General features: G+C 54.5%; 1 protein-coding gene across 5 annotated transcripts in view; it reads left to right on the top strand.

The window, feature by feature from the left end:
* Nucleotides 1-26,535, top strand: part of NFIC (nuclear factor I C) — a 74,029-nt gene that overhangs the window by 39,833 nt on the left and 7,661 nt on the right. For 2 of the 5 annotated variants that reach the window (XM_024994570.2, XM_024994568.2), the window contains exons 3-10: nucleotides 6,630-6,701; nucleotides 10,866-10,940; nucleotides 11,880-12,003; nucleotides 12,646-12,770; nucleotides 18,594-18,719; nucleotides 20,714-20,898; nucleotides 21,458-21,605; nucleotides 23,520-23,605. In XM_024994570.2, the coding sequence (XP_024850338.1) occupies nucleotides 6,630-6,701; nucleotides 10,866-10,940; nucleotides 11,880-12,003; nucleotides 12,646-12,770; nucleotides 18,594-18,719; nucleotides 20,714-20,898; nucleotides 21,458-21,605; nucleotides 23,520-23,605 (941 nt within the window). 5 annotated transcript variants of the gene reach the window in all.

Raw genomic sequence — 26,535 nt, 5'->3', positions numbered from 1 at the left:
CTGTGAACACTGAGGTGCATGTATCTCTTTAAATGATGGCTTTCTACGGATAGGTTCTTTAAGAGAGGAGCACATAAATCCGGGTTGGCCCATCGGCTTTCCTTGCTATGTGACCTTGGGTAACTTACTTACCCTCTCTGGGTCACGTGTGGTTGTCAGCCTCAGTCAAGGATTGCTGCAGGGTGTTAGACAGGACTGTCAAATGCACAGCCTGCCACCTGGCCTTTGGTAGGCTGTCTGTGCTTGGTTGTTGCCAATATTTTATTATTATTATTATTATTTAGCATCATCATCTCCTATCTTCTCACTCTACACCTTAGCTCTCTGCTCAGTGAGGTGAGGGTGCTCTGAAATTTCCTTGACCCATGCAGCAGGGTCTGGGGCATCTGCTCCCATGGACATTAGGGTCTGGGGGCTCTTCTCCCATGAGGGGCTTGTTGGCATAAGTGAAATGGCTGTTCCTCACTGCCCCCAGCTGTCCCAACACCACATTTAGTAACAGAAAGAACTTTGGAAAAAGCTGAGCATCAAGGGACCCCCAGCTAGGGGCTTTATCTGGTCAGACAACAGGGTTCAAACACGGGGGAATCGCCCCAAACTACTAACAAAGAAGGGGTTCTGTCTGTTCTGAGCCCCCCTCCAAGGGCCCCCACTGGATCCCTCCTAGTCCCTCCACGGACCCAAACGTGAGGCCTCAGGGTGTCTGGGCATTGACCCCAGGTTCCATTGCTGCCACCTGGTGTTGTGTGAGTTTGCGTATGTCGCCACCTCGCTTTGTGCCTCAGTTTCCCCATCTGGAAAATGGGGGTGATTACCACACATCCCTCCTGGGAGAGTTTCAAAGATTAGACGAGTCAGTGGAGGTGAAACATGCATTCCCAACACAGCTAAAGGGGTGACTCACTAAGTATTAATTACTGGAATGTACCGTTTCACATGATGTGGGCTTGATGACCCTCCCAGGAGCTCCAGTCACAGCCCTTCACCCACCAGGGGCTGCCACTCTCATCTCTGGGTTGAATGACCTCCCTTGTACCTGACCCAGCTGAAATTATATACTCCTGGTTAATCTGCTTCCTTGTTGATTGCCTGGCACTCCACCATTAGGACATCAGTACCATGAGGGCAGAGAATTTTGCTCCTCTTGTTTGTTGCTGTGTTCCCCCAGGCAGGCGGCACCCAAAGGTGCTTGGCAGTCAATTTGCCAAGTGCTCAAAGGAGAGAGGTTAATAGTAGTGCAGTTCAGCCCTGATTCACAGATGAGGAGATGGAGGCTCAGAGATGTCAGGCACTTGTGCGAGGACTCACAGCAGAAGTTGGCAGACTTTGAATAAAGTAAATGCTTCAGACCACGTAGGTCACTTCCGGTTTCTGCTGCATATTCTTTCTCTTTTGACAGCCCTTTAAAATTGTACGGGACACTTTTCTTTCATTACTACCTCCCCCTAAAGAGTCTTTTTGGGCTTCCCAGGTGGCACTAGTGGTAAAGAACCTGTAGGTTTGATCCCTGAGTCGGGAAGATCCCCTGGAGGAGGGCATGGCAGCCCACTCCAGTATTCTTGCCAGGAGAATCCCATAGACAGGGGAGCCTGGTGGGCAACAGTCCACGGGGTCACAAAGAGTTGGAAAAGACTGAAGCGATTTAGCACACACACAAAAAGCCTTTTTAGACAGATTTTTCCCTAATCAGTGAACCTCATGAAATTTTAATAGCACAGGTATATTATATATTTATTTATATATTGTATCTATGTCTATATATCTGTGTTTTATTTAAAAAAAGATAAATTTTTAGCCCCCTCCCTGCCCCAAGAGCCAGTTTTTGCTTCTACTGAGAATGGTTGGATCTGGACTGGACTCCCTCCCCAGTCCAGACATCAGAGACTGGGCAACTCTCGGTGGGATTCTCCCAGGCCAGCATCCCTGGCCCAACCCCTCAATACCAGGAGCTCCTTCCCCTGTCATGACAACTACAGATGTCCCCAGACATCGTCTTGGGGAGCAGGAATGTCCTAGTCAAGTCCCTCTGTGCTAGGCAATTTCTTTCCATAGACATCAACTTCGAAATATAGACTCTCTGAGCTGGGACTCAGTTTACAAACCTCATCAACTGGGTAGATTTAGTCAGATAGTGCCATGAAGCTCATAACACAGTAAAAGCTCAACAAATGAAAGCTGCCTACTTGGGGACTGGGATGTCAGACATTAGCCAGCCTTTAGGCATTATCCACTCTGGGTCTCTAAGTAGAAAGGAAGTGGAAGAATTATCTGTGCTCTTTTTCTGATTTTTCATGGAAATATCCAGAGCAGCTCAGCCTGATAGAACTTTCTGTGATGATGGCATGTTCAGTGCTGGCCAGTTCAGTCACCACTGACCAAGTGTGTTTGTCCAGTATTGAAAGGTAACTGGCATGGCTGAAGTCCTGAAAATTGCATTTAATTTCAGTTTAGCCGATTTAAATTTCAAGTCACACGTTGCTCAGGGCTCCCACACTGGACAGCTCCAGAAGATTTGGAGTTTCCAGAAGCCAAATGACTGGCAAGTGGTCAGCAGGTGGGTGAGAAATAGTTTGAGGTTTTTAGGGATGGTTAAAAATAAGATGGCATAATAGAAAGGAAGGAGGTTCTGACACCTGCTACAATGTAGATGAACCTCAGAGGACGTGATGCTCAGTGAGAGAAGCCAGACACAGAAGGAGTCAAATCTATAGAGATAACAAGTAGATGGTGGGGGCCAGGGGTTGGGGTAGGGGACAGAGAGTCAGTGTTTCATGGGAACAGAGTTTCAGTTTGAGAAGATAAGGAAGTTCTGGAGATAGATGGTGGGATGGTCACAAGACAGTCTGAATTTACTTAGTGCCACTAAGCTGTACACTGAGAAACAGTTAAATGGAAGAGTACATGTAGTGTATATTTCAAAACAATCTAAAAGTCAATTAAAATTTTTTTAATGAGATGTCATATAAGTATAGCATCATATAATTTAGAAACTATACTTATTTAAATTAAAAAAAACTCCCAGGAGTATAGGAAACAGAGAGAAAGAGAGGCAGGGGAGGGGGTGGCAGGGGGGGCGGGTGGCGGGGGAATGAGCTTTTTCAACCCAGTAAAGGAATTTGCAGAAACCCACAGCTAACATAGTTCTTAGCGGTGAGAGACTGAATGGGTTTCCTCTAAGGTTAAAAGCAAGACGAGGACACCTGCTCCCACTACTTGTAGTCGACAGGGTTTTGGAAGGCCTGTTGCTGCTACTGCTGCCAAGTCACTTCAGTCGTGTCCTATTCTGTGCGAGCCCATCGACCTCAGTCCACCAGGATCCCCCATCCCTGGGATTCTCCAGGCAAGAACACTGGAGTGAGTTGCCATTTCCTTCTCCAATGCATGAAAGTGAAAAGTGAAAGTGAAGTCACTCAGTCGTGTCTGACCCTTAGTGACCCCATGGACTGCAGCCTACCAGGCTCCTCCGTCCATGGGAGTTTCCAGGCAAGAGTACTGGAGTGGGGTGCCATTTCCTTCTCCATTTGGAAGGCCTAGCCAGCGCAATAAGGCAAGAAAAAAAATCAAGGCATACTGATTGGGAAGGAAAAAATAAAATTAGCTCTGCTTGCAAGTGATACAATTGTCTACACAGATAATCCCTAGCAATCTATTAAAAAAAAAAAGGGGGTGGAGTCTTAGGACTAATACGTGAATTCAGCAAGGTTGCAGGATACAAAATGTTGTTGTTGTTGTTTAGTCACTAAATCATGTTGGATTCTTTTGCAACCCCGTGGCCTATAGCCCGCCAGGCTCCTCTGTCCATGGGATTTCTCAGGCAAGACTACTGGAATGAGTTATCATTTCCTTCTCCAACAAGCTTAACACCCCCAAACCAATTCCATTTCTAAATTTTAGCAATGATCAATTAGAAACCTAAATTAAAAGGACTTCCCTGGTGGTCCCGTGGTTAAGACTCCATGCTTCCCCTACAGGAAGTGTGGTTTTGGTCCATGGTCAGGGAACTAAGATTCTGATGCTGTGCAGTCAAAAGAAAGAAAGGCCTTAACCAATTTTTCTTCCATAAGAAAAAAAAAGGAAAGAAACTTAAAAACACACTCTCATTTAGGTCCCCCAAACCATGTATTGAATGTCGGTTTGGCACCAACATTTTACAATTGTTATTAGCTGACACGGAGACCTGACAAACACTGGGAAGTGGGTTGTGTTAAATCCTCATTTTACAGATGAGGAAGGTGAGGCTCAGACACATGATATGGCCGGCCTGAGGTCAAGAGCAAAGGATAAGGGCGCCAGACTAGAGCCAGCCATAGCCTAGCGCCATGGCTTTCAATCCATAGGAAGTAAAGGCACCCAAGGCAGAAACAACCAGAGAGTAACAACAGTAATGAAACTCTCCTCTGGTGGGTGAAGGGCTCACAGCTCTGAGGGAGACGCTGTAATGGTGCCCATTTCACAGATGTGGGGAGTGAGGCACAGGGAGAGGCCCGCAGTGCCCGGCTGCCTGGTTCCAAAGCAGGAACACACAGACAGCACTTGGGAAATACCCCCACCTCCTTCGGTAGGCGCCTGAGTGCCAGTCGGGCACCGCTGCCCGCTGAGTCCGTATGGGCACCGGTTCTCGAAGAGGGTCTGTGCCCGAGGCCTGGAGCCCGACGGCTGGCTGCCCAGGCTGGGCCCTTCCCAACAGTGGCCACCCATGCCCAGCCACGCGGCCATTCAAGCAGGATAGGCTGGCTCCAAGGGGCCGCTGGCTGCCCAGCCCGGGAGCTGCCATGGGGCGTGGGGCCCAGCCGGGCACAATCCCCTTGCTGCTGCCCAGCTTTGCCCAGCCGAGCTGGCCACACAGGGGGCTGCTCAGCCAAGCCAAGGAGGGCTGCCTGCACGCGCTTCTGTCGTGGATGGGACGTGGAGGCGGGGTGGTGGTGGGGCACTCCTGGGCTTTTTACAGCATCCACGGTCTTGGCTGCCAGCAGGTGCTCAGCACACAGTGTGTACAAAGCTGCAGGTTCCACGCCAGGCAGATGGCGCGGGCTCAGTAACTCTTGTGAGCAGTGTCATCATTACTATTATCCCCAGCAACCCTGGGTGAACTGAGGCCCCAGGAGGGGAAGTGACCTCCCCAGGACCATGTGGCCTCGGATGCTCCCAGAGCTGGGATGGGAACTCAGGCACCGAACTGCAGATGCCAAGCAGTTTATGTTGGTCGCGCTGCATGTCTGGATACATGTGCAGAGTATGAATTAAATTAACAAGGGGAGGCTTCCCTGGTGGGCTAGTAGTTAGGATTCTGTGCTTCCATTGCCAGGACCATGTGTTTGATCCCTGACCAGGGAACTAAGATCCCCACAAGTTGCTCCCCTGGTTGGCGGGGGGGGGGGGGATTAAAAAGTAAGTAAAATAAAATGATACACTACCGTAAAAAAAAACAACAAGGGGCATAGTGCAGGCACTTTTTCGTCATTCTAACCATCTATTTCCTTGTCTATAAAATGGGTACATTAATAATGCCAGAGAAGTAGCTCTTAATGGTTTAAGGGAAGGTATGAAATGAGAACAACGAAGCACCATATCTACAGTCATCTTAGGGACTTAAAAATAACAATAATAATAATGGGACAGATGTTACCGTGTATATAGAGCTCAATATGCCCTAAGTGCTTAATATATACTGTTAATATCCCCTTGCCACCTCCTGCCAACCCAGTCGGGCCTGTGAAATGCTTTCACACATTTGAAAGAGAAAACTCTGAGGCTCAGGGCAGGTAAGCAACTTGCCTGAGGTCACACAGAGAACAGCCCTGGGCTTGGAGTATGGCAGGTGGCAGGGGCCTGATTCTTTCTCCGTCATTTGATGGTGCTTCCGGCCACCTTTGTCCTTGACCTGAGACATAAATGAATAGGGCTCTAGGGGTTCTGTCCATCTGGGCTTGGTCAAGTGCTCCCCTGCCCCCAACCCAGGGTGGAGGGTGGGGCTGGGGACTGCAGAGGGGGCTGGCGTGACTCGCCCTCCATCTAGTTCTCCGGAGCCAATAACGCTGAGCTCAGCGTCTGTCTGCTTCACCCGGCTGCCAAGGAGCCTGATTATTTTTAGATAAGATGGGGGGGCAGGCGCCGGAGTGGGAGGGAGCCCCCAAGTTGGGCAGGGGAGGGGGACATCACAGCTGCGGAAATGTGCCCCTCAGCCCCCTCTCTGGGGACCCTGAATAGCAACCTAAGACCATGGGCTGGGCTCCTGGGACTCTGAAGGCAGAGGAAGATGGGAGTGGGCCTGAGGGGTCAAGGACTCACCTGTCTGGCCCTCAGTTTTCCCATCTGTAAAATGGGCATGAGGGTTCCCACCTCATACAGTGGAGGCAGGATTAAATGAGTTATCCTTACTTGACAGAAGAGGAAACTGAGGCTCAGAGAGCACTTCCTATGACTGAGCCAGCTCCTGCACTTGGGTTCTCACCTGTGACCCCAGTGACGAAAGACATCCATGACCCTCTGTGGCAGCAGCCAGGGAACGCCATGCTCCAGACCATTGTCTCCATGGTGCTGGTCCCAGCTAGTGCTGGGCTGACGCCTCCTCCCTTCGGGATGGGGACCCCTGTGGCAACGTCACCAATTCCCCCTCCCTCTCTTTGCAGATGCAGAGCAGAGTGGCAGTCCCCGGGCAGGGATGGGCTCCGACCAGGAGGACAGCAAGCCCATCACACTGGGTGAGTCTGGAGGTGGCGGGGTGGAGGGCATGGTTGCATTCCCATCTTTTATTTAGGAGTAATTTTGGGAACACCCTTTGTGGGTTCTGTGTGGTCCTGTGTGAGTACCTGAGTCATTCCTGGAATAGGTGCTGCTGTTGTTCTATTTTGCAGAGGAGGAGACTGAGGCCCAAAGAGGCATATGAACCTTCCAGGGGCATCCAGGGAGCTGGGGTTGGAACTCATGACCCTGAACTCCAGCATCTGCACTCAGAGGTGCTCCCCCAACAGTCTCACAGGATGTTTAATGAATAAGTAGGACAAGTCAGTTCCATGTTGGGGTGGGGGGATAGGAAGCAGGAGAATTTGCCTGCTTCAGGGCTGGGAGCAGACACCTGAAGGACAGAAAGGTTTTGGAAGCTGCAGAGGCCCTGCTTCTACTCTATCCCCTGGCTCCTGTCTGTCACAGTGTTGTCTTCCCTGAAGTGGTCAGAGGGCTCCTGTGAGCACTTGAGTCATGTGTTGCCCCTCCCCCACCCACAGCCCTCAGGGTAAAAGCTCAAGTCCTTCCTGCAGACTAGGAGGCCCTGTACAACCTGCCCCATGCCCTCCGTCTCCCACCTCCTCCTTCTCTGCCCCTTGTCACTCTGGTCCAGCCACAGGGGGCCTCCTCACTTCTCCTCCAATATGCCAGGCACCAGCCTGTCCCAGGCCCTTTGCACAGGCTGTACCCTCTGTCTGGACAGGTAACTGCTCTGTCTCTCTCAGATCACCCAAGTCTTAGCTCAAATGCCTCCCTCTCAGAGAGATCTTCTCTGAGCTCCTTAGCTCAAGCCGCCTGGCCACTCTCAATCCCAGCCCTCTGTTTTAGTTCCTTTAGAGGAAGTTAGTGATTGCGTATGTATTTGCTTAGCTGCTTAGTGATTGCATATGTGTTTGCTTATCTCACCTGGTGGAACATCCCCTCCTAAAGGGCAGAGGTGTTTGTCTTGATCACTGCCCTGTCCTCAGTACCTAGAATAGGACACAGTACACAGCACATGCTCAAAAAACATTGATAGGAAGAAAAAAAAAAAAAAAGGAGAGGAGGGATAAAGCAGAGAGGAAAAGGGAAGCTAGAGAGATAGTACACCAGGAGACAGGACAGAGGGGAGATGAAAAGGGAGAGGGGAAGAAACACCCGGTGGATGAGGGCATCCCCCATGGAACATCCGTCACAGGCATGCACAGGGAGGCTGGATGGTTCCAGGAGGTTCACAGGCCCCGGGGCCACATCTCACTGGCCATCTGTGACCTGAGTCCTCCTTGGCCTCCTGTGATCCCCACGTGCCTCCTTCCAAGCCAGATGTTCGAGGCAGGCGGCGGGGGCTGCGGCGTTTGGCCGGGTCCCACGGGGAGCTCCAGCGTCTGGTGGAGGAAGTCACTTCCTCCCCGCCCGCCAGGGAGTCCCCTGGAGATGGAGCTGGGCGAGCGCTGCACAAACAGGAAACCCCTGTGGGGGGAGGGGGGAGGGGTGTGCTGACAGCAGCTGGCCAGCTGGGTCAGCAGGAAATGGCCATGGCCACTTCCCCTGGACGCTGGGAGCCACCGCCCTGTCCTCCTCGGGAATGTTGTGGTCCTAGCCTTCCATCATGGGCCTGGGCAGGCAGTAATTGCTCAATAAATGGTGGACACAAAGCTCGCAAGCAAGGAGGGGGCTTAAGTGATGGACAGCGGGGGAGCCCGCCACGGCTCTGCGCTCCCTGCGGCTAGTGCTGCCCCCTAGAGGCCTGGACAAGAACTGCTCCCACCACCGCCTCGAAACCGAGAGCTGCCACCTCTACTCTGACCGCTCTCCCGGCTCCTTCAACTCCAGCCCTGTCAGCCTCCAATTCACCAAGTGTATCCCCACCCCAAGGACTTGGACTTCCCTGATGGTCCAGTGTTCCACGCTCCCACTGCAGGGCACGCGGGTTCGATTCCTGGTCAGATATTTTCCGTATGCTGTGTGAAAGTGAAAGTCACTCAGTCATGTCCAACTGTTTACGACCTCATGAACTATACAGGCCAGAATACTGGAATGGGTATCCAGTCTCTCCTCCAGGGCATCTTTCCAACCCAGGGATAAAACCTAGGTCTCCCGCATTGCAGGACGATTCTTTACCAGCTGAGCCACTAGGGAAGCCCAAGAATACTGGAGTGGGTAGCCTATCACTTCTCCAGCAGATCTTCCCAACCCAGGAATTGAACCAGATCTCCTGCATTGCAGGTGGATTATTTACCAGCTGAGCTACCAGGGAATCCCCACACGCTGTGTGGTGCATCCAAAAAAAAAAAAAAGCCGTATGTTCCAACCCTAGGGCCTTTACATAAGCCATCTCCACTGCCGGGAACATTGTAGCCCACAGGCAGGTGGCAAAACATTGAGTTTAAGATCATCCTAATCAAGGCAGCCAACTTCTCACAAGGCAGTTTCACTGTGCCAGGGGCTGTCTGGGCACTTCTCAAATTTAAACTCACATTTCTCTTTTCCACCCCTACCCTGATGTCTTGGTTGAATGTTACCCTCCCAGGGAAGCCTTCTCTGAGCCCTTTGTGCAAAATAGGTCTCTTCCCCATCAGGCTCCCCCACCTTGCCTGCCTCGCTACCCCCTGACGCAGCTCATGTTTGACGTAATGGTCTTTAAAAGTTTTTTTTAATTGTGGTACAACACACATAAAATGTATCATTTTAACCATATTAAAATGCACTGTTTGGTGGTATTAAGTACATTCACCAAACTGTGCACACATTACCTGTCTAGTTCCAGAACATTTTCATTACTCCCAAAGCAACCCCACCTCCATTAGCTACTCCCCTTCCTTAGGTGACCACTCATCCACTCTCAGTGTCTGTGGATCGGCCTGTTCTGGATCTTCTCCCATCAGTGGAATCACACCTTGTGTGTCCTTCTGTGTCTGCTTCTCTTACTGAGCATCGTGTTCTCAGGGTCCTCTCAGGGTCCGTCCATGTGGTGGCAAGTGTCAGGGCTTGTCTCCTTTTCATGGCTGAGTGATGCTCCCATGTGTGGAGGGACCACATTCTGTCTATCCATTATCACTGATGGACATTTGGGTGTTCTCTGATTTCAGCTACTGTAAATCATGCTGCTGTGAACATTCATGTAGAAGGGTTTTTGACTTCCTGCTCTTATGTGACTTCCTTTGCCCACTCCAGACTGTGAGTCCTGGAGAGCAGTGGCCCGTTAGTCTTGTTCCCCATGGTTTCCCCAGTGTCCAGCTCGGAGGCAGACACAGGAAGTGCCTGGGAAACACTTGCTGAGAGAGTGGGTCCTGCCTGTGAGGGCCTCTGGGCAGGATAGGCCTGTTCCCTCCCAGCTCTCCATGTGGGTCAGGGCTCCTGCCCTCTTGGGGCCAGCCTCAGTTTCCAAATCCATGAAATGGGTCTAAACCACCCCATCCTGGAGAGGAGGCTGTCCAAGTGTCCAGACAGCCCCTGCAACAGTGAAACTGCCTTTAAATTAGGCAGGAGTGGGTCTAGGCACACTGGAGATTTTAACAGCTGCCTGTGGACCCTCCATTCAGCCCATGGTTCTGAGCCCCTGCTGTCTTCTAGGTTCTGGTCCAGGAACTGGGAATGCCACAGAGCTCTCAGCCTGGCAGCAGAAAGCTAAAAGACTGCAGTGTTGCATGGGGCGATAAGTGAGGCAAAAGGACCGAGCTGGTCCCTCTTGGGTTGTAGCATTCATATCTCACAATCACCCAAGCTGATGGGGTGTATGGTCCCCACTTTTGAGACCAAAGAGGTAAAGTGACTTGTCCAGAATCACACACCAAAGTGGGAACCCTAGCTGGGATGTGAACCCAGGTCTGGCCTCCACTCATGTGTGCAGCCTACCATGCCACAAAGACCCTGGAGGAAGGCTGGGAGGCTGGAGGACAGGAGGCTGGCTGCAGCTGCGCTGAGAAGGATGGAGCAGAGACTCAGGAAAGAAGATCTGCTCCAGCTGCGTTAGGGCAGAGGACTCCTCCTCAGCCTGGAGGGGTTGAAACAGCCATCCTCTCCCTGCGGTCAAGGAGAATGGGGGAGACGGGGGTGCCTGGTCAGGCACCCCAGAGTCTGGGCAGCCCAGAGGTGTCAAGGTCAGGTAACAGACACGGTTCAACCAGATGCCTGCTGAGCCCCGTCCTCTGTCTCTTTTCCAGACACCACCGACTTCCAGGAGAGCTTCGTCACCTCCGGTGTGTTCAGTGTCACTGAGCTCATCCAAGTGTCCCGGAGTAAGTGTCCCCGCCCACCCTCTTCTGGGACTTGCCAGGGAAGGGGAGCAGCTGTCAGGAAGAAGACGTAGCTTTGGGATGGGGGCTCCCAGGGGGAAAGGGACTCAGGGAGGGAGGAAGAAGGAACCCATATCCCTGCCCCACTCCCCCTCGTCCTCTCCAGCCACCCCTATCACTAAACTAAGGTTCCTAGGAAGGGCAGTATCCAGGCCCTTTCCAGAGTCCAAGGTCAGGCTGACATGCGCTTCCCCAGGAAGGACTCTAGATGCTGGGTGGAGGGGCCAAACGAACTTCCGCCCCAACATCCCCCCTCCGGGGGCCTCCCTCACTCCATAAGGAGGAGACCCCAGAGGATTTCCCAATCCGCTTTGCCTCTTGTCCTTTTGCCTTACCTATGGACCTGCTTCGGGACCCACCCCCCAGATACCTCCATTTCAAATCCACACCTCAGGGAGCCCTGGTGGCTCAGGTGGTAAAGAATCCACCTGCAATGTGGGAGACCTGGGTTCAATCCCTGGGTTGGGAACATCCCCTGGAAAAGGAAACAGCAACTCACTCCAGTATTCTGGCCTGGAGAATCCCACGGACAGAGGAGCCTCATGGGCTATAGTCCATGGGGTTGCAAAGAGTCAGACACAACTGAGTGACTAAGCACAGCACAGCACCCTACCTTAACCCTAACCATCTCCCTCCCCATCCAGATCAGCAGAGCCTGGCCTCAGAATGCTGGGAAGCTTGGCCTCTGGCTCAGGCTATGTCTCTGCCTCACAGTGTGACCTTGGCCTCTCTCAATGGCCTTGTTCTTCTGATACATAGAATTTAGGGCAGTTTCAGCCAAACTAGTGCCAGCCCCCAAAGGGCTCTCCCCACCCCTCCAGGGCAAATCACAGCCCTGGACCTTGTTCCCTCCCTCACCCTCCTCTCTGTCGCCTTCTGCAGCACCTGTGGTGACTGGAACAGGACCCAACTTCTCCCTGGGGGAGCTGCAGGGACACCTGGCATATGACCTAAATCCAGCCAGCACCGGCATGAGAAGAACGCTACCCAGCACATCCTCCAGCGGGTATGTCCCCCGGGCCCCACCTCTGGGCATTCCATAACCCCACCCACCCACCTCCATCCAGCCCCAGCTGGTTCATTCGTTTCCCTGTTTCCACATTCCACCTGGAAAACTCTTATTTATCCTTAAAAATCCAGGACCCAAGTGACTCTTTTCCCCAGTCCTGACACCCCACACTAGACTCCTGCAGCCTAGAGCCCTACAGGCCCAGCCCTTGAGATGAGAACACAGCCAGTGATTCTTCCTGAGATGTGCTATGTGATTGTGAGCCAGTCACACATTATGTTTGCCTCGGTTTCCTCATGTGTAAAACGGGATCATGATCCTACCAGGTTGTTCTGGGGATTACAGCAGCTCAAGAGATGAGCCAGGTCTTCTGGGCTTTAGTCTCCACTCTGCTAATTTTCTAGCTTGGACCTCAGCCGAGTCCCTCCCTGTCTCTGGTCCCAGGTGTCCCATCCAAGTAACGGGCAGATTGTAACAGGTGTTGTCTGAGGGCCAGGGGCAAGTCCGCGGCTCGCATGCAGTCTCGCGATAGCACCCTCTTCGCCCCGCCCCACCCCAAGGGCCGGAAGTAACGACGTCTGCTGGGCCCCCTGCGTCTCCGTGGTAACCGCCCTGCTGGCTTCCTCCTTCGCCCTTTAGGAGCAAGCGGCACAAATCCGGCTCGATGGAGGAAGACGTGGACACGAGCCCCGGCGGCGATTACTACACCTCGCCCAGTTCTCCCACGAGTAGCAGCCGCAACTGGACGGAGGACATGGAAGGAGGTGGGCCTGGTGGCGGGAGCTGGCCGGCTTTCCGGTCGGGGTTACCGCGGCTGGGACTACGTATTCCGACAGGCACTGCGCGGACGCCAGAGAGTCGGGAGTCGGCCTGGAGCCATGGGGCCTCCTGGGGATTGTAGTCGCGCGGGTTGCGTTCGGCTGGACGTAAACTCCGGGTTTGCATTCCCGGAGCTCTTTGGTTCCACTCTGGCCGGCTTTCTTGCCTTCTGCCTGTAAACAGGCTATCTCTGTGAGTTTCTTGCTTTACAGAATTGACTCAGTATAGATTCGATCAGCAGGGTGCTTCTTCTTGGGGTTCCCCATAGACCCTCCAATATAGGGTCGCCGCTAGAGGGTCCTGATATATAGGTTGCCTACTCACGGGGGTCCTTTCTGGAGTTCCTTCCCCTCAACCAAGATTCGCATCTCCACGGGAGCTTGGTATGGGGGATTCCAGTTCCATAGGAGCCCCTCTTCTCTTATAGCATCCTTTTCCTGGCAGGTTTTCTTGTTGCTCCTTTGTCTTCCTAGGGTCCTCTCTAGAATGTGTCTCTCATGAGGCCCCTGTTTTGTAGGGTCAGCTGTTTCATAGAGGCTCTTTTCTGTCGAGCGCTGGCTCCTCCGGATTCTTTGTTTACTAACCGTCTCCCCAAGGGCATTCTCCAAAGGCTTCCCTTCTTTGGCGTTTCCATCTCCACCGTCGTTGTCGTCTAAAGAATCCCTTTATGGGAATTCCCTAGCGATTCAGTGGTTAGAACTTGGCGCTTTCACTGCAGAGGGCCCTGGTTGGATCCCACAAACCGCGGGGCGCAGCCAGGGGGAAAAAAAGAGAGGCAGTTTCTTTCACCTTAAGATTCCGCTCTCTAGTGAGCTAGCGCTAGCCATAAAGGAAGTGGTTTGCAGAGTGGCCTGTGGAGAGGACGTCCCTGGCATTCCTCAGATTCTCTTGTCCCCCAGTTTTAGAAGCTTGGCTTTACTCGATGTCTTTTCCCTTATCAAGGGTTCACCCCATCATATAGCCTAGTGGTTATGAATGGTGGACTCGAGTCCCCCAACCCTTAGCAGCTTCCTGGTGCCCCCACCTGTCTGTGCCTCAGTTTCTTCATCTGTAAAATGGGGGTGTTAATGCCTACATTACCCACTCCATAGGGTTGTTGTGGGGATTAAGTAAATTTATGACATCTAATGTTCCTAAAACATGCCTGACACATAATAAGTACCCAGTATACCTTTACAATTTATTTTCTTCCCTCCTCCTCTTCCTGTTTCCCTCTTCCCTACTTGCATAGAGCCTGATGTCTTATAGAGATCTGTCTATACAAAGTGCCATACCTATAGGATCCTTGATAAGTAACCTAAGATTACAATTAAAAGGGCAGATTCACTAAAATGGAAAAGAATCTGATATATATGAAATTGAATCATTTTATTGTATACCTGAATCATCATAAATAAACTATTCTTCAGTAAAAAGAAAAGAAGGAAGGAAGGAAGAAAAAAGGCAGGTTCAGGCATCAGAGAAACAAGGGTACAAATCCCAGCCCTGCCTTTTGCTCACTGTGTAGGCTGTGTACCCTTGGACAGGTGACTTAACTTCTCTGAGCCTCAGTTGCCTCATCTCCAAAGTGGGAAGATGAGAACGATCATTCTTTTGGAGAGTTGAAAAGAGGACATGGTGGAATGTGAATAAAGCAATCATCTGGCATGTGATAAGTGACCAGGAAACAGGAGGGTTTCTCGGTGTTCACGTCCTTATAAAATTCCATCTCTTTGAATCAGTCTGTAACACAGCTGGTTGTGACATCTGAGGTCCCAGGGGTCCTCCCTCTTCCTCACTGTGTGCTCCCAGAGCAGTACCAAATACTGGGGGGACCTCTCTCTATTAGGCTCTAATTTATGAATCAGAGTGTCTCTATGGTTCTGTCGCTTTGAGTTCCCTCTCTCTCTCAAGTTTGTCTCTATAAAGACCTGCATTCAATAAGCTTTAGGTCTGATTGCAGATAATAGAAAACTCAAAAGGAAGTACATTTCTCTCAAATAGATGTCCAGCCATCAGCAGCCCTGGGCAAGTGTGATGTGAGGCTTTTAGTCTCCTGCATTATGCAGCACTGAATATGGTTTTTATTCCTACATTGTGGTCCAGAGTAACTGCTGGAGCTCCAACCATCATGTATCATATCCAGCCATCAGGAAAGAAAGGTCAAGTATGGGCATGTCCTCCCCCTTTAAACATAATTCTCAGAAGACTCACTTAGCTCTTCTGCTTGTCTTTGAGCCCCTGAGTTAGTCCTAAGGCCATAGTTGGCTGTGTGATGGATGCCGGGAAATGTAGTTTTACTTGGGGCAGTCGTGTGCCATCTCAAATTAATGGTTCTGTTACTAAGAAAGAAGGATAAAGTAGATATTGGGAGACAGTGAACTTCTGCCCTGTCATTTCCTGATTGGAAACTCAAAAGCACTTCTCATTAACTCTGTAATTGAAGAGATTGTCTACATATAAAGTGTATACTATTTATAGAGCTGAAAGACAGCCTGTGCTGGGGTAGCCATAGCAGTCCTGAGAGGAAAAATTATAGCCTTCAGTCTATTGATTAAAAAAAGAGAAAGGCTGGAAATAAAGAGCCCAGCTTTCAATACAGGATGCTCAAAAAAGAAAAACAGCATTTTAAAAGGAAGGGAGTACTGGAGAGAGTCCCTAGGGCTGGATCTGACCTTCCTGCCCTGAGAATGACATGGCCGTGACAGGGGAGGACAAGAAGGAAGCCTGTAGCAGCTTCTGGTGTGTGATAGGGAATCACAGAGCCAGAAGGGGATGCCAGAGGGGGTCAGTCCCCCTGGAGCTCCCATTGGTTGCCTCAGATAATGACAAACTTGCTTCCTTCTGTGGGCATCTCAGTGGGCATCACACACAAACACAAACACACAAATCTCTAGTGTGTGCCTGTCCCTGCTTTCCTGGTGCTCACAGTCTATTGGCGAGATGGATTCTGTCTTTTCCTCCCTCCTCCTCCTCCCCCTTCCTCTCCTTCCCTTCTTACAATGCCTCCTCCTCTTTCTCCTCCTCCTGACTTCCTCCAGCTTCCTGTCTAGACAGCCCCCAATTAGCTGTTCATTAAGGGGGTTAAGCTGATTAGAGCAGTCTCTCCCTTCCTCCGCTGTGGCCTCCATGGGCAGCAGGCAGCGCTCATCTAACTCCCCAACCCCAGCCTCCACACTCCAGGGCCTTAAAAGAGCAAAGGCCTATTGCAGCGGGTGGCAGGGGGATCCAGCCCCTCCAGGACAAGACCACCCTGCCCAGTCCAGGCAAGACCCCCTGCCTAGGCAAGACCCCCCTCTCCACCCAGGCAAGACCCCTGCAGCCACATCTCTCAGGCCCTCTATACCAGCTTCCAGGCCTTTGCACACTCCATGCCCAGGCCAGGAATGCCAAGAGTGCCTATTCACGTGGCCACCTCCTCCCCAAGGCCTTCCCTGCTTACTCAGCCAAGCCTGGCAAAGAGGGGATCCCAGAGTGCTCTGCTCTCGCTGCTTCTGTGGCCCTTCGCCAGGGGATATAGGCCCTTCACAGGCAGTTATTCCATTGTGGGAATGGGGGGTTGGCTTACCTCATCCCTTTTTTAACTTTGCAGCGGAGGGGGGCAGTGGGGGGTGGCAGAGCATTGCCTGTGGTTATGGATTGGGTTTGAGTCCCAGCTCCACCACTTTGTGGCTCCCCAGGGTCTCACAGAGGGTCCTCACCCAGGTCATCTGTGCCCCCAAGGGACACTGGGTGATCTCTGGGACATGTCTGGTCATCATGACTGGAAGTGCTCCTGGCTTTGAGTGGGTGGGACCGAGGAGGCTGCTCCACACCCCACAGAGCCCAGGATGGTTCTACAGAGGGTGACTGGCTGAGATCAGCAGTGCTGGGGAGAGCATCCCACATAGTAAGTGCCCACTGAGTGGTGGTGGTTCCTACCAGAACTGTGCTCCACCTGCCCACCTATCCACTCTGCACACCCTCTGCCCATGCTGTGTTGTGGGCCCTGGAGACTAGAAGGCTCCACCACGGTGGGCTGCAGAGGTATGGGCTAGTTTGTGGGTCTCAGATGGGGGAGGTACAGGCCTACCTGTTAGATGAAGAGTGTGTGCTTAAATGGGGGACAGACAGGCATGTGTGACAAGCATGTGGAAAGATGCTGAGGGGAGCGGGGCACCTACTGGCACCTGTCTCCAGTTAGGTGTGTATCTTCCACTGGCGGCATAGGGATGCTCAAAGAGGACATATACATATGTGTATTGAACAGAAAGCTGGCTGGTTGCATCAGGATGGAGGGGTCAAGGGCACACCTGCTAAGTGGAGAGATGCTTACTTTGATGGGGCGCCTAGGGTCCTCACCCAGGCCAGGCACCGTGTTGACTGCCACGGTTGCACATGTGGGGCTGTTCCCGGTGTGTTTTTGGACGAGCTAGAGATGTTCAGATGCAGGAGCATCAGATGGGGTGTGCGGAACATGAGGGTGACTCTTTCTTGCAATGCGGGTGCCTCCTTGCCCCCACCCCACGCCCTGGCTCCCTCAAGCCCTGGAAGCTCTAGAAAGGCCTTGCAGAGGTGCGGCTGGGGGTGGGTCTGGGCTGGGCTATTTCCATGCAGGGACAGGCTGTTCTAGGAGATCCTAAGTGAGCGTCTCACAGCCCTAACCTCATTCTTGCCACAGCCATGCCCCAGCCAGGTGCCCACTGTGCATGCAAACATGCGTGTGTGCACACACACCCCCTCCATGGCTGCAGGGACACACACACACCCTGCCCTGGGTCCTGCCAACTCTTCCTATCCCTGGGAAAGCCCAGACCTGCTCCCAAGCCCCTGCTTGGCTGCCTGGTCCCTCTGGACCGCCAGCCCCATCCCAGGACATGCCACCAACCCCCCCCCCACCCCGACACACACACAACAGCAGGTGCACACCCAGAGCCATCAAGAGCAGTGGTCTTTGTAATGGCAAAAGCAGTTGGTGGCCTGAATGCCCTTAATGGGCCTGACACTTGGATCGGGCTCACACCCCTACCCCCACCCCCACCCCCAGCGGTGCTAGTGCAGCAACCAGAAGCGCCCTATGATGAAATGCCTCAGGGAAGAGGGTGCCCCAGGTGTCCCAGATGGGACAGCGCTAGGGACACATGCAGGTGTCAGCTCACAGAACGATGGGCAGGAGACCGCAGAAACAGGGCCCACTTACTTTATACCATTGTTTCATTCACTGAGGCTGAGCTGGAGACCTTCTGGGTTCCCCCAGGGCATTCAGGGTAGGTAGTGAGACCACTCTCTGCAGAGGAATGGAAGCAGGTGATTCCAGCGCATGGGTTTGTGCTGGATCCTGGTCTGACGACTTTACCTGTCATATCTCATTTAATAGTCACGATGACCCCACAGGGAAGGTTCTGCACCCCCAGGAAGGATGCCAGGGGCACAAGCACAGAGCCACTCGGATTTTGGACCAGACCTTCCCCTCTGCCCACCCTGCTGCCTTCTCCAGGGCTCTGGCGTCCCCCAGGGGGTGAGGGCAGCCCTGAGCTCACCCGCGTCTAGAAGAAGAGAAGATGTGAGCCAGGCTCTGTCACCCAGGGGCCCATGGGGCATTAGGCCCCTCATCCCCGTGGGCCACATGACCCTGGGTGGCCCCCTGCCCCGCTCTGAACCTCAGTTTGCCCTCTCTGCAATGGGTTCCCAGCCTCTCGCCCACAAGTGGCTGGTGGAATGATGGGCAGAGGCTCCACGGGGAGGCCCAAGGGTCCTAGGAGTGGAGAGACCCTGCCTGCAGGCCCTTGACTGTCTGGCTCTCCTCGCAGGCATCTCATCCCCAGTGAAGAAAACAGAGATGGACAAGTCTCCTTTCAACAGCCCATCTCCCCAGGACTCACCTCGCCTCTCCAGCTTCACCCAGCACCACCGGCCTGTCATCGCCGTGCACAGTGGTGAGCACTGCGGGCCCCGGGAGTGGAGGGGTGGCTGGGCCATCTCAACAGGGCCCTCGAAGCCAGGGAAGTCCCACCAGTTGTCTGACCACAAGTCCTATTGCTGTAGCCTCCCATCCAGGCAAGAAAGCCTGCAGGTGCTGTGGCAGAGAGCACCCAGGCCTGACTCTTTGGAGGCCTCAGTTTCCCCTTTTGTACCAAGAGGTGCAGCCAGGGGCTCACCTCCCAATCTGCTCCCCATACAGTATGACATATGACCTGTCATGGGTCACATCTGTCCAAATGACCCATGGACAGATCCCGGGGTTGGACTGCCACAAAAAGAGGCAGACACACAGCACACATGGTGTGTCACACACAGGACACACAATGTGTCACACACAGACTTCCCTGGCGGTCCAGCGGTTACGACTCTGTGCTTCCACTGCAGGGGGCATGTGTTGATCCCTGGTTGGGGAACTAAAATCCCACATGCTTGGTGTGGCAAAAAGATTTAAAAAAAATTTTTTTAAGTTTAAAAAAAAGAAGGCCGCACACAGGCCACACAGGAATATGGGCACTCCTGGCCACCCACATGGGCAGCATCACACTCACAGCAGCAGAGACAGGACTCTAGCCACCACGGGGCTTGAGCTAAGCCAGTCACCTGTCCATCAGGGCTCCTAAATGTCCCCCACCCAAGGCTGTCCGTAGAACCAAATGAGTTAAATCAGAATGAGTTAAACAGGAACCTGAATGTCATCTGTTGTCCCTTGGTTGTGATAATAATGATTTAGTGCCATACAAAGGCAGGTATGTATACAGGACAGAGGCAAAAGTCAAGATAGTACAGCAATTTAGACTGGGACCCAGCAAAGCAGGGCCCCCAACTGCCACCTGTTCTTGTAAATAAAGTTTTATTGGCACAGGGCCACACCCATCCATGTACACATCATCTGTGGCAGCTTTCAGGTGACAAGGGCAGAGTTGAGTAGCCCTATCAGAAGCCCTATGGCCTGGAAAGCCAAAAATATTTACTGTCTGGCCAGAGAGAGAGAATAAAGGGGAGTGACCACTAATAGATACAGGGCTTCTTTTGTGGGGAAAGATGATGTTCTGGAATTAAAAGTGTCACTGAATTATTTAGAACAAGAAAAAAAAAAAAAGCAAATGCCACACTGGACTGTTACTGAGCAATAAAAAGGGGTGAAGCCCTGACACTTGCTACCACGTGGATGGCCCCTGAGGACACGATGCTCAGTGAGAGAGGCAGGCACAGAGGGACATACAGGGTGTGACTCCACTGACGGGAAATGTGCAGAGCAGGCAGATCCACAGACACAGAGAGTGGGTTCCTGGTGGTCAGGGGCTGGGGAGGGAATAGGAGTGTTGCTAATGGGAACAGGGCTTCTTTTGGTGGATATGAGAATATTCTAAGAGAGATTATAGTGATGGTTGCACAGCTCCGTGAATGCGCTAAAAAAGAAAGTGAATGTACACTTTAAGAGGGTGTATTTTATAGTGTGCAAATGATATCTCAATTTTTTAAAAAAATGGGCCCACCTTCCATTTATGGAAAGAGCTAGCTGAGCCCTGGGTCAAGGTGCGGGCTGTGGGGCCAGTCAGTGTGGGCTCAGACCCCCAGGTCTGCCACCTGCCTGCTGTGTGGCTAGAACAGGGGACGGTCCCTCTGAGAGTCACAGTCGTCCTCTGTTTAACAAAAGGGCCGGTGGAATTTCCTGGTGGTCCAGTGGTTCGGACTCCACATTTTCACTGCCGAGGCCTGGGCTCAATCCCTGGTCAGGGAACTAAGATCCCATTAGCTACGCAGCATGGCAAAATAACAATAGTAAATTTTAAAAAATGAATAAAAATTGTAAAAGGGGTGGTTCCAGGCCCCCATGGGCTCATGGTGGAGATGTAGGCGTAACCCACTTGCATAAACACGGTGACTCTGAGACAGGGCAGCCCAGTGGGAGCCCCTGATGACCCCTGCCCACCCCCAATCTCTGCAGGGATCGCCCGAAGCCCTCACCCGTCCTCAGCCCTGCACTTCCCCACCACCTCCATCCTGCCCCAGACGGCCTCTACCTACTTCCCGCACACGGCCATCCGCTACCCGCCTCACCTCAACCCCCAGGACCCGCTCAAAGATCTCGTCTCGCTGGCCTGTGACCCGGCCAGTCAGCAGCCTGGACCGGTGAGTGTGGGGCGGTGCGACCACCCCAGGGACCCCTGGGCATCGTTTATGAGTGTCAGGCGGCCCTTCCTCCAACTGGGCAGCTTCTGTTTGCAAACACCTGGGTCCGCAGCTCCTGGAGTCAGACCAGTGGGAACTTAAGTCTGTTTCAAATGTCTGAGTGGACGACCCCGAAATCAGACATGATTACTGCTGAGCTCAGGCCGGCTTTGGCCAAACGTCCACCAAAGCTTTGATGTTCGGAGGCTTTTGGACCTGGGGACTGTGGGAGAGGTGATGGATGAAGGGGTACTCGTGGCAAACGCGGGGAGATGTGTCCAGGCCGCCCATGCAGTCTGGTGGTGCTGATCTTGTTTAGGAGAAAGTGGGCATGAAGTGGCTTGAGGAGGCGGCGATGATACAGCCATCCCAGGATGCTGGAGGCCTGCGGGGCCAGGCGAGCCCCGGGCACCCACCAAACTCGTCCCGGCCAGGCCCATCCACAGCCCCAGGGTGGATAGCAGCCCGAGGCGGAGGGGGCACCCGCCGCCTTAACCACCTGTCTCTCTGTTCCCCCCAGTTAAATGGAAGTGGCCAGCTCAAAATGTCCAGTCACTGCCTTTCTGCTCAGATGCTGGCACCCCCGCCCCCCGGGCTGCCGCGGCTGGCGCTCCCCCCTGCCACCAAACCCACCTCCGAGGGAGGAAGCTCGTCGCCGACCTCGCCCTGTAAGCACCCAGGAAGGCGTCCCCCAGGGGCCCCTCCCCTCCCCGGCCCTGCTGCTGGGGTTGGGGGCTTAGGCCCACCCGGTGTGTGCCGGCGAGTTTGGTGGGTCCCCAGACGGAGGCCTGGTCCATGCAGGGCCAAGGCAGCCTGAGGAGATGGCTGGGGGCGAGTCTGGGGTCTGCCTCCGCTGGCTGAGTGGCCTGGGGCCCCCTATGTGCCACCCCACCCCCACTCCCATACCCAGGCTCCAAACCCTCCTCTGTACAACAAGCAGTAAGGGAAGATCTCAAACTGGAGGCGGGAGGGCCAGACCCGGCCCCCAGGTGCCTTCTGTCTGTGAAAAAGGGGACTCTGTTATGATGGTTGCTGTTTTAAAGTCAGGACGTTTCACGTAAAATTTCCAGATTTCCCCTGGATTCTCAGGGAAAACTGGCCACAGCGGGCTCTGTTCCTAGCTGCCAGACTGGGCCACACCTTCAGGCTGGACAGTCCCCGCTTGCCCATCTGTCCCCAGGAGGCCTGGGGTGGCTGCCCTGCCTTCTAGAACTTTCTGCCCTGTAGATGTAGGTCTGGGTGGTAGCCTAGTGGGAGGCCCTGGCCGGGTCTCCTAACCTTCCCGAGCTTTCCACTTTCGGGATGTGGCTGGAGAGATTACAGCTCACCAGCCCCCAGTGGACGCCCCTACCCTGGTCCAGGTATCCCCATCAGCCATGGCTCTGCCCCCAGTCTCTCCCTGAACCCCATCTTTTTTAATGTCTCTCTCCCTCACTCCCCAAAGGAGCTTCCTCAGCCCCAGCAGGAGGGGCCAGCCCTCCCTCTGGGCCCTGTCGGCCCCGCTCCCCACACACAGCACCCCCACCCCTAGTGTTTCTTCCCCAGTATCCACTGCCTGCCAAGACCCAGGGCACCTCACATGTAGACATCTTTCTCCAAACACCAGTACGCAGCCCTGGAATGCTGGGCTCCAATCCCACCCCTGAAGCTCCTTCCCTGTGTGACCTTGGGCAACTGTCCTCCCCTCTCTGAGCCTCAGTTTTCTCAGCCGCAAAATGGGACAGTCACCAGGGGCGGTGCGGAGCGAATCAGTGAAACAGATCAGGGAGAACACTTAGCAGGAGGCAGGTGCAGGGCACAGAGTTGGCATGGGGGGCTGGTCATCACCTTCTCGCCCTACTTCCTCATCTGTGAAATGGGCAGAAGAGTCTTGTCTGCTGTGTTGAGGCCACTGAGTTAACCCTGGAATGCTGCCCACTGCGTGGTATACAGTAGACACTTAATAGACGGGGAGTGAACGTGGATTTCTTCTCTTTTGCCTTGTACCAACTTCTCTACTGCAGGTCCAGCCTGCTTTCCCCCCGCAAGCTCCCCAAGCCTCACTGCCTTCCACTTACCCTTGCTTGAGTGGAGACCACATGGGGACACTCCCGCCACCCCCTTCCCCACACCCCAGCCTGGATTTCGAATCATTGCCTCACCCACAAAGCGTGATCAGTGAGATTAAAATATAAAGATGCTGCGTGTGTGCACCCAGCCTTCCCCGAGCCCTCTCCAGGAGGGAAATTAATAAATAAAACGCCCTCAATAATTCATGGCACCCCGCACGGCGGGAGGCAGGCCACGGGAGCAGGATGGACCAGGCACTGGAACTCTCTGAATAATTCACAGGCGGTTTCTGGATTATGAATCTTTCATCCCGCGCCTTCCCTCCCGGCAGACATCTGCCTGCGCGACCCCTGGGGCCTGAGCCTGTGGGCTTTTCGGGGTGCCCGGACCGTCCGGGGGAGGGCGGCCAGCTCAGAGGTGCCAGGTGCTGGGCGCGCAGGCCTGGCTGTCTGACCCTGAGCAGCGGCCACCCTCTCTGGTGCTCCCGCGCCACCCCCGCGCTAACGGGCTCTCGGTCTCTCTCCTCCTCGCAGCCTACTCTACGCCCGGCACGTCCCCTGCAAACCGTTCCTTTGTGGGATTAGGACCAAGGGATCCAGCGGGCATTTATCAGGCACAGGTAGGGGCCAAGAGGCCGGCTGGCGGGGGGGTGGGAGGGGCAGGGCAGAGGGGCCGGCCGGGCGTGCAGGGGGCCTTCCCCCAGCTGTACCCCTGGCATGGCAGCTGTTGAACGTGGCTGGAGGACCCACCTGCCAGGTCCTTTCAGGGCCTTGAGCCCATACCGGGGGATGTGGTAAAGCCCCAAATCCCGCCAGGGGATGTGGGGCTGGGCTTGTCACTGCCCCAGTCCTATTTGTACAGATGGGAAGACTGAGGCTCACAGAGGAGAGGGGCTTTGCCCAGGATCACATACTGCATCAGCCCAAGCTTTCAGACCCCCAACCTTCATCCTCTCCCACGCCGGCCAGAGGGAGGCAAGGGGTGGCAAGGGATCCCAGGATGCCAGAGGAAGCTGGGGAAACCAAGGCAGCCCATGGCAGGGGGGTGGGGCCTCCTGGTAGAGCACGCAGGCCCCCACCCCAGGCTCCAGCCCGCGAGGTGGGAGGGAGACAGCAGAGGTGGGGTTGGCATCACTGCCACTGAGTGTGCACCAGGTTGGGGGGACCAAGGCTGGCTGAGGACAAGACAAGGAAGCTCAGAGAGGAGGAGTGAGTTGCCTGAGGCTGCACAGCACTGCGGGGCCAAGCCTCAATGTGTCTGGAACTGAGACCCGTGGCTCCCAGCATCTCTCGAAGCAGGAGGTGGCCTCAGCCCCTCCCTGTGTGTCCCCAACTCCCACCTTTGATCTGGCATCTGTATCAGTGTCGTGTGCAGGCCAGGAAGGTGCTGGCAGGTGGTGTTCGATGGTGGTGGCTGTACCCCCAAGCCCTGCTCCCTGGTTGGTGTGTGTTGAGGAGGGGATCACGGGATGTAAAACGGCTGCTGCAGCCCCTCTGAGTCCCAGATGCACAGAGAAACATCCTGGGGCTCCCCAGTAACCATAGAGCATGGGGATTTGCAAGGTCCCCAGGGGTCACATTCGGATCCTCAAGCCACCGTGAGAGAGTGATCTCTTGCAACAGAGTCCATGGGCAGGGGGCAGGGGTGAGGGCGAGGTGGACGGGTAGCCACGTCCCCCTTCTCCGCTGAGATCAGAATCGGCCACTCTGGGGAGGCCCAAGGAACCTCCCGCCACAGCCTGGCCCCCGGCTGCTGCTGGCAGCTCAGGGGGTCCAGAGTTGGGGGGAACCTGGCAGTCCCCCTCCCTCCCTTCACAGACTTTAGCTGGGGGTCCTGGGGTCAGGAGATGAGGGCTTGTGCCCAGCTCTCCTTCACCCACTCTGAACCTCAGTCTCTTCTTCCAGCCTTGGGTACTTCCTGGGGAGTCCTTGAAGTGTCTGGAGCATCAGGGGACCAGTTTGATCCAAAAAGGGCATGGAAAGGCCAGGGCCGCCCCTCGCATACCCAAAACATTAAGTGTCCCGCCTCACTGAGCCCTGGCCAGGATCCAGACAGAGGGATTGCTTGGTCAGGGTCACCCACTGGGCTGGCGCAGCCCCAGGCCACCCCCCTTTCAATTGGGTTTTGAGTTCTATCCCAGTGTGGACACCCCTGCCCCCAGAGTGCTCAGGGAGCCAGGATCTTCCTCTTCTGCTCTCACCTGACAGCCCTCCCCACTGGAGGCTGGGCATGTCCTAATTGCTTCCGAAACCAAAGCTAATAAAAGCAACGGACGGGTGCGGGCTGCCCTCTTCACCCTGCCCCGGTCTCCCCCATCCATGGTGTCACCTCCCCTATCATCAGCCTCTGCATGGGGGGAGAGGGGACCACCCCAAGTGGACGGCCTGGAAGGGGAGGGAAATCAAGGCAGGCAGGTAGGGGGAACCTTTGTTTCTCTGTGCCTATGGTCACCCCCTGCTTGGTGAACAGGCCCTGCCAGGGGACCAGAGAGGGTGGGACCGGGACTGTGGAGGACCCTCGGGGAGGGGGCATCTGGGCCCCTGCCTGGGAGGGGAGAGGTTGGAGCCTGGCGTCTGACAGAGGATAAGTATGTCCAGGCAGGGGGCTCAGCGCTGCCAAGGGCTGGAAATAATGGGGAAGCAGCCTGAGCATAGCTGGCAGACCTGGAACGTGGGCTTGGCCTGGGGGCCCAGGGGAGCAATGGAAAAGGTTAGAGGGAGGGCGGGGTCTGCACAGCCAGGGCTGGCAGCCAGAAAGAACTTTGTGGGGCTGGTGTCAGGGGGCAGCAAAGGTGTTGGATGGAGGACCCTGCCAGAATTGTGTAGGCAGGACCTTGGGTCCCTGGACTAAGGGGTCCCCCGACCCCGGCAGACCCCAAAGGGAGGGAAGGGGAGGAAGGAACCGCGAGACCCATTCCCCCCTCTCGGAGCCCCTGTGCTAAGGGCTCAGAGCGTAGAGGCCTCCTCTTTGGCGCAGTCAGCACTTCCTCCACCTTCCTTGTTCCTGGCGGGTTGGCTCTCCTCTGCACGCGGCCCCCCACCTCCGCCCCACCTCCCAGCCTGCATTGGCTTCTCCCCTCCCCACTTCCATCTCCTGCCCTCACCCTCATCAGCGCCTGGCCCCCTGATCAATATTCTCTGACCCCAATCAGCGCCCCTCCTCTAATCAATGGCAATTGATCTCTCCCTGATCAATTGCCTGCCTCTTCATCTCCCCACCCCCATCTCTCACCATCCCACCCCTCCCCCGCAGCCCTGAGCCAGCCATCACTTTGGCCTCCAGAGTAGGGTTCTGTGGGGTCTGACGCCTCCCCCGCTTCCCTGTGTGAAGGGGTGGGTCCGCCTGGCCTAGCATTTTTCCCCAATCCTTCTCTGCCCATCACACCTGGTCAGCAGATGAGCAGAGGGCCTGAGTGGTTCAGCCGTGTGCCCAGAGCCACACTGGGGGCTCCAGCCAGGCCAGGGGGTGACAGAGCCCAGACCTCACTGTTGGCACCATGCGGCCTCAGTCTCCCCCTCAGCTGATGGGAGAGGATGTTGAGTTGAGGGT

Source organism: Bos taurus, chromosome 7 (genome assembly GCF_002263795.3).
Source record: "Bos taurus isolate L1 Dominette 01449 registration number 42190680 breed Hereford chromosome 7, ARS-UCD2.0, whole genome shotgun sequence".
NCBI lineage: Eukaryota > Metazoa > Chordata > Mammalia > Artiodactyla > Bovidae > Bos > Bos taurus.
Note: the sequence above shows the minus strand (reverse complement) of the source record. Positions and strands in the feature narration are given on the sequence as shown.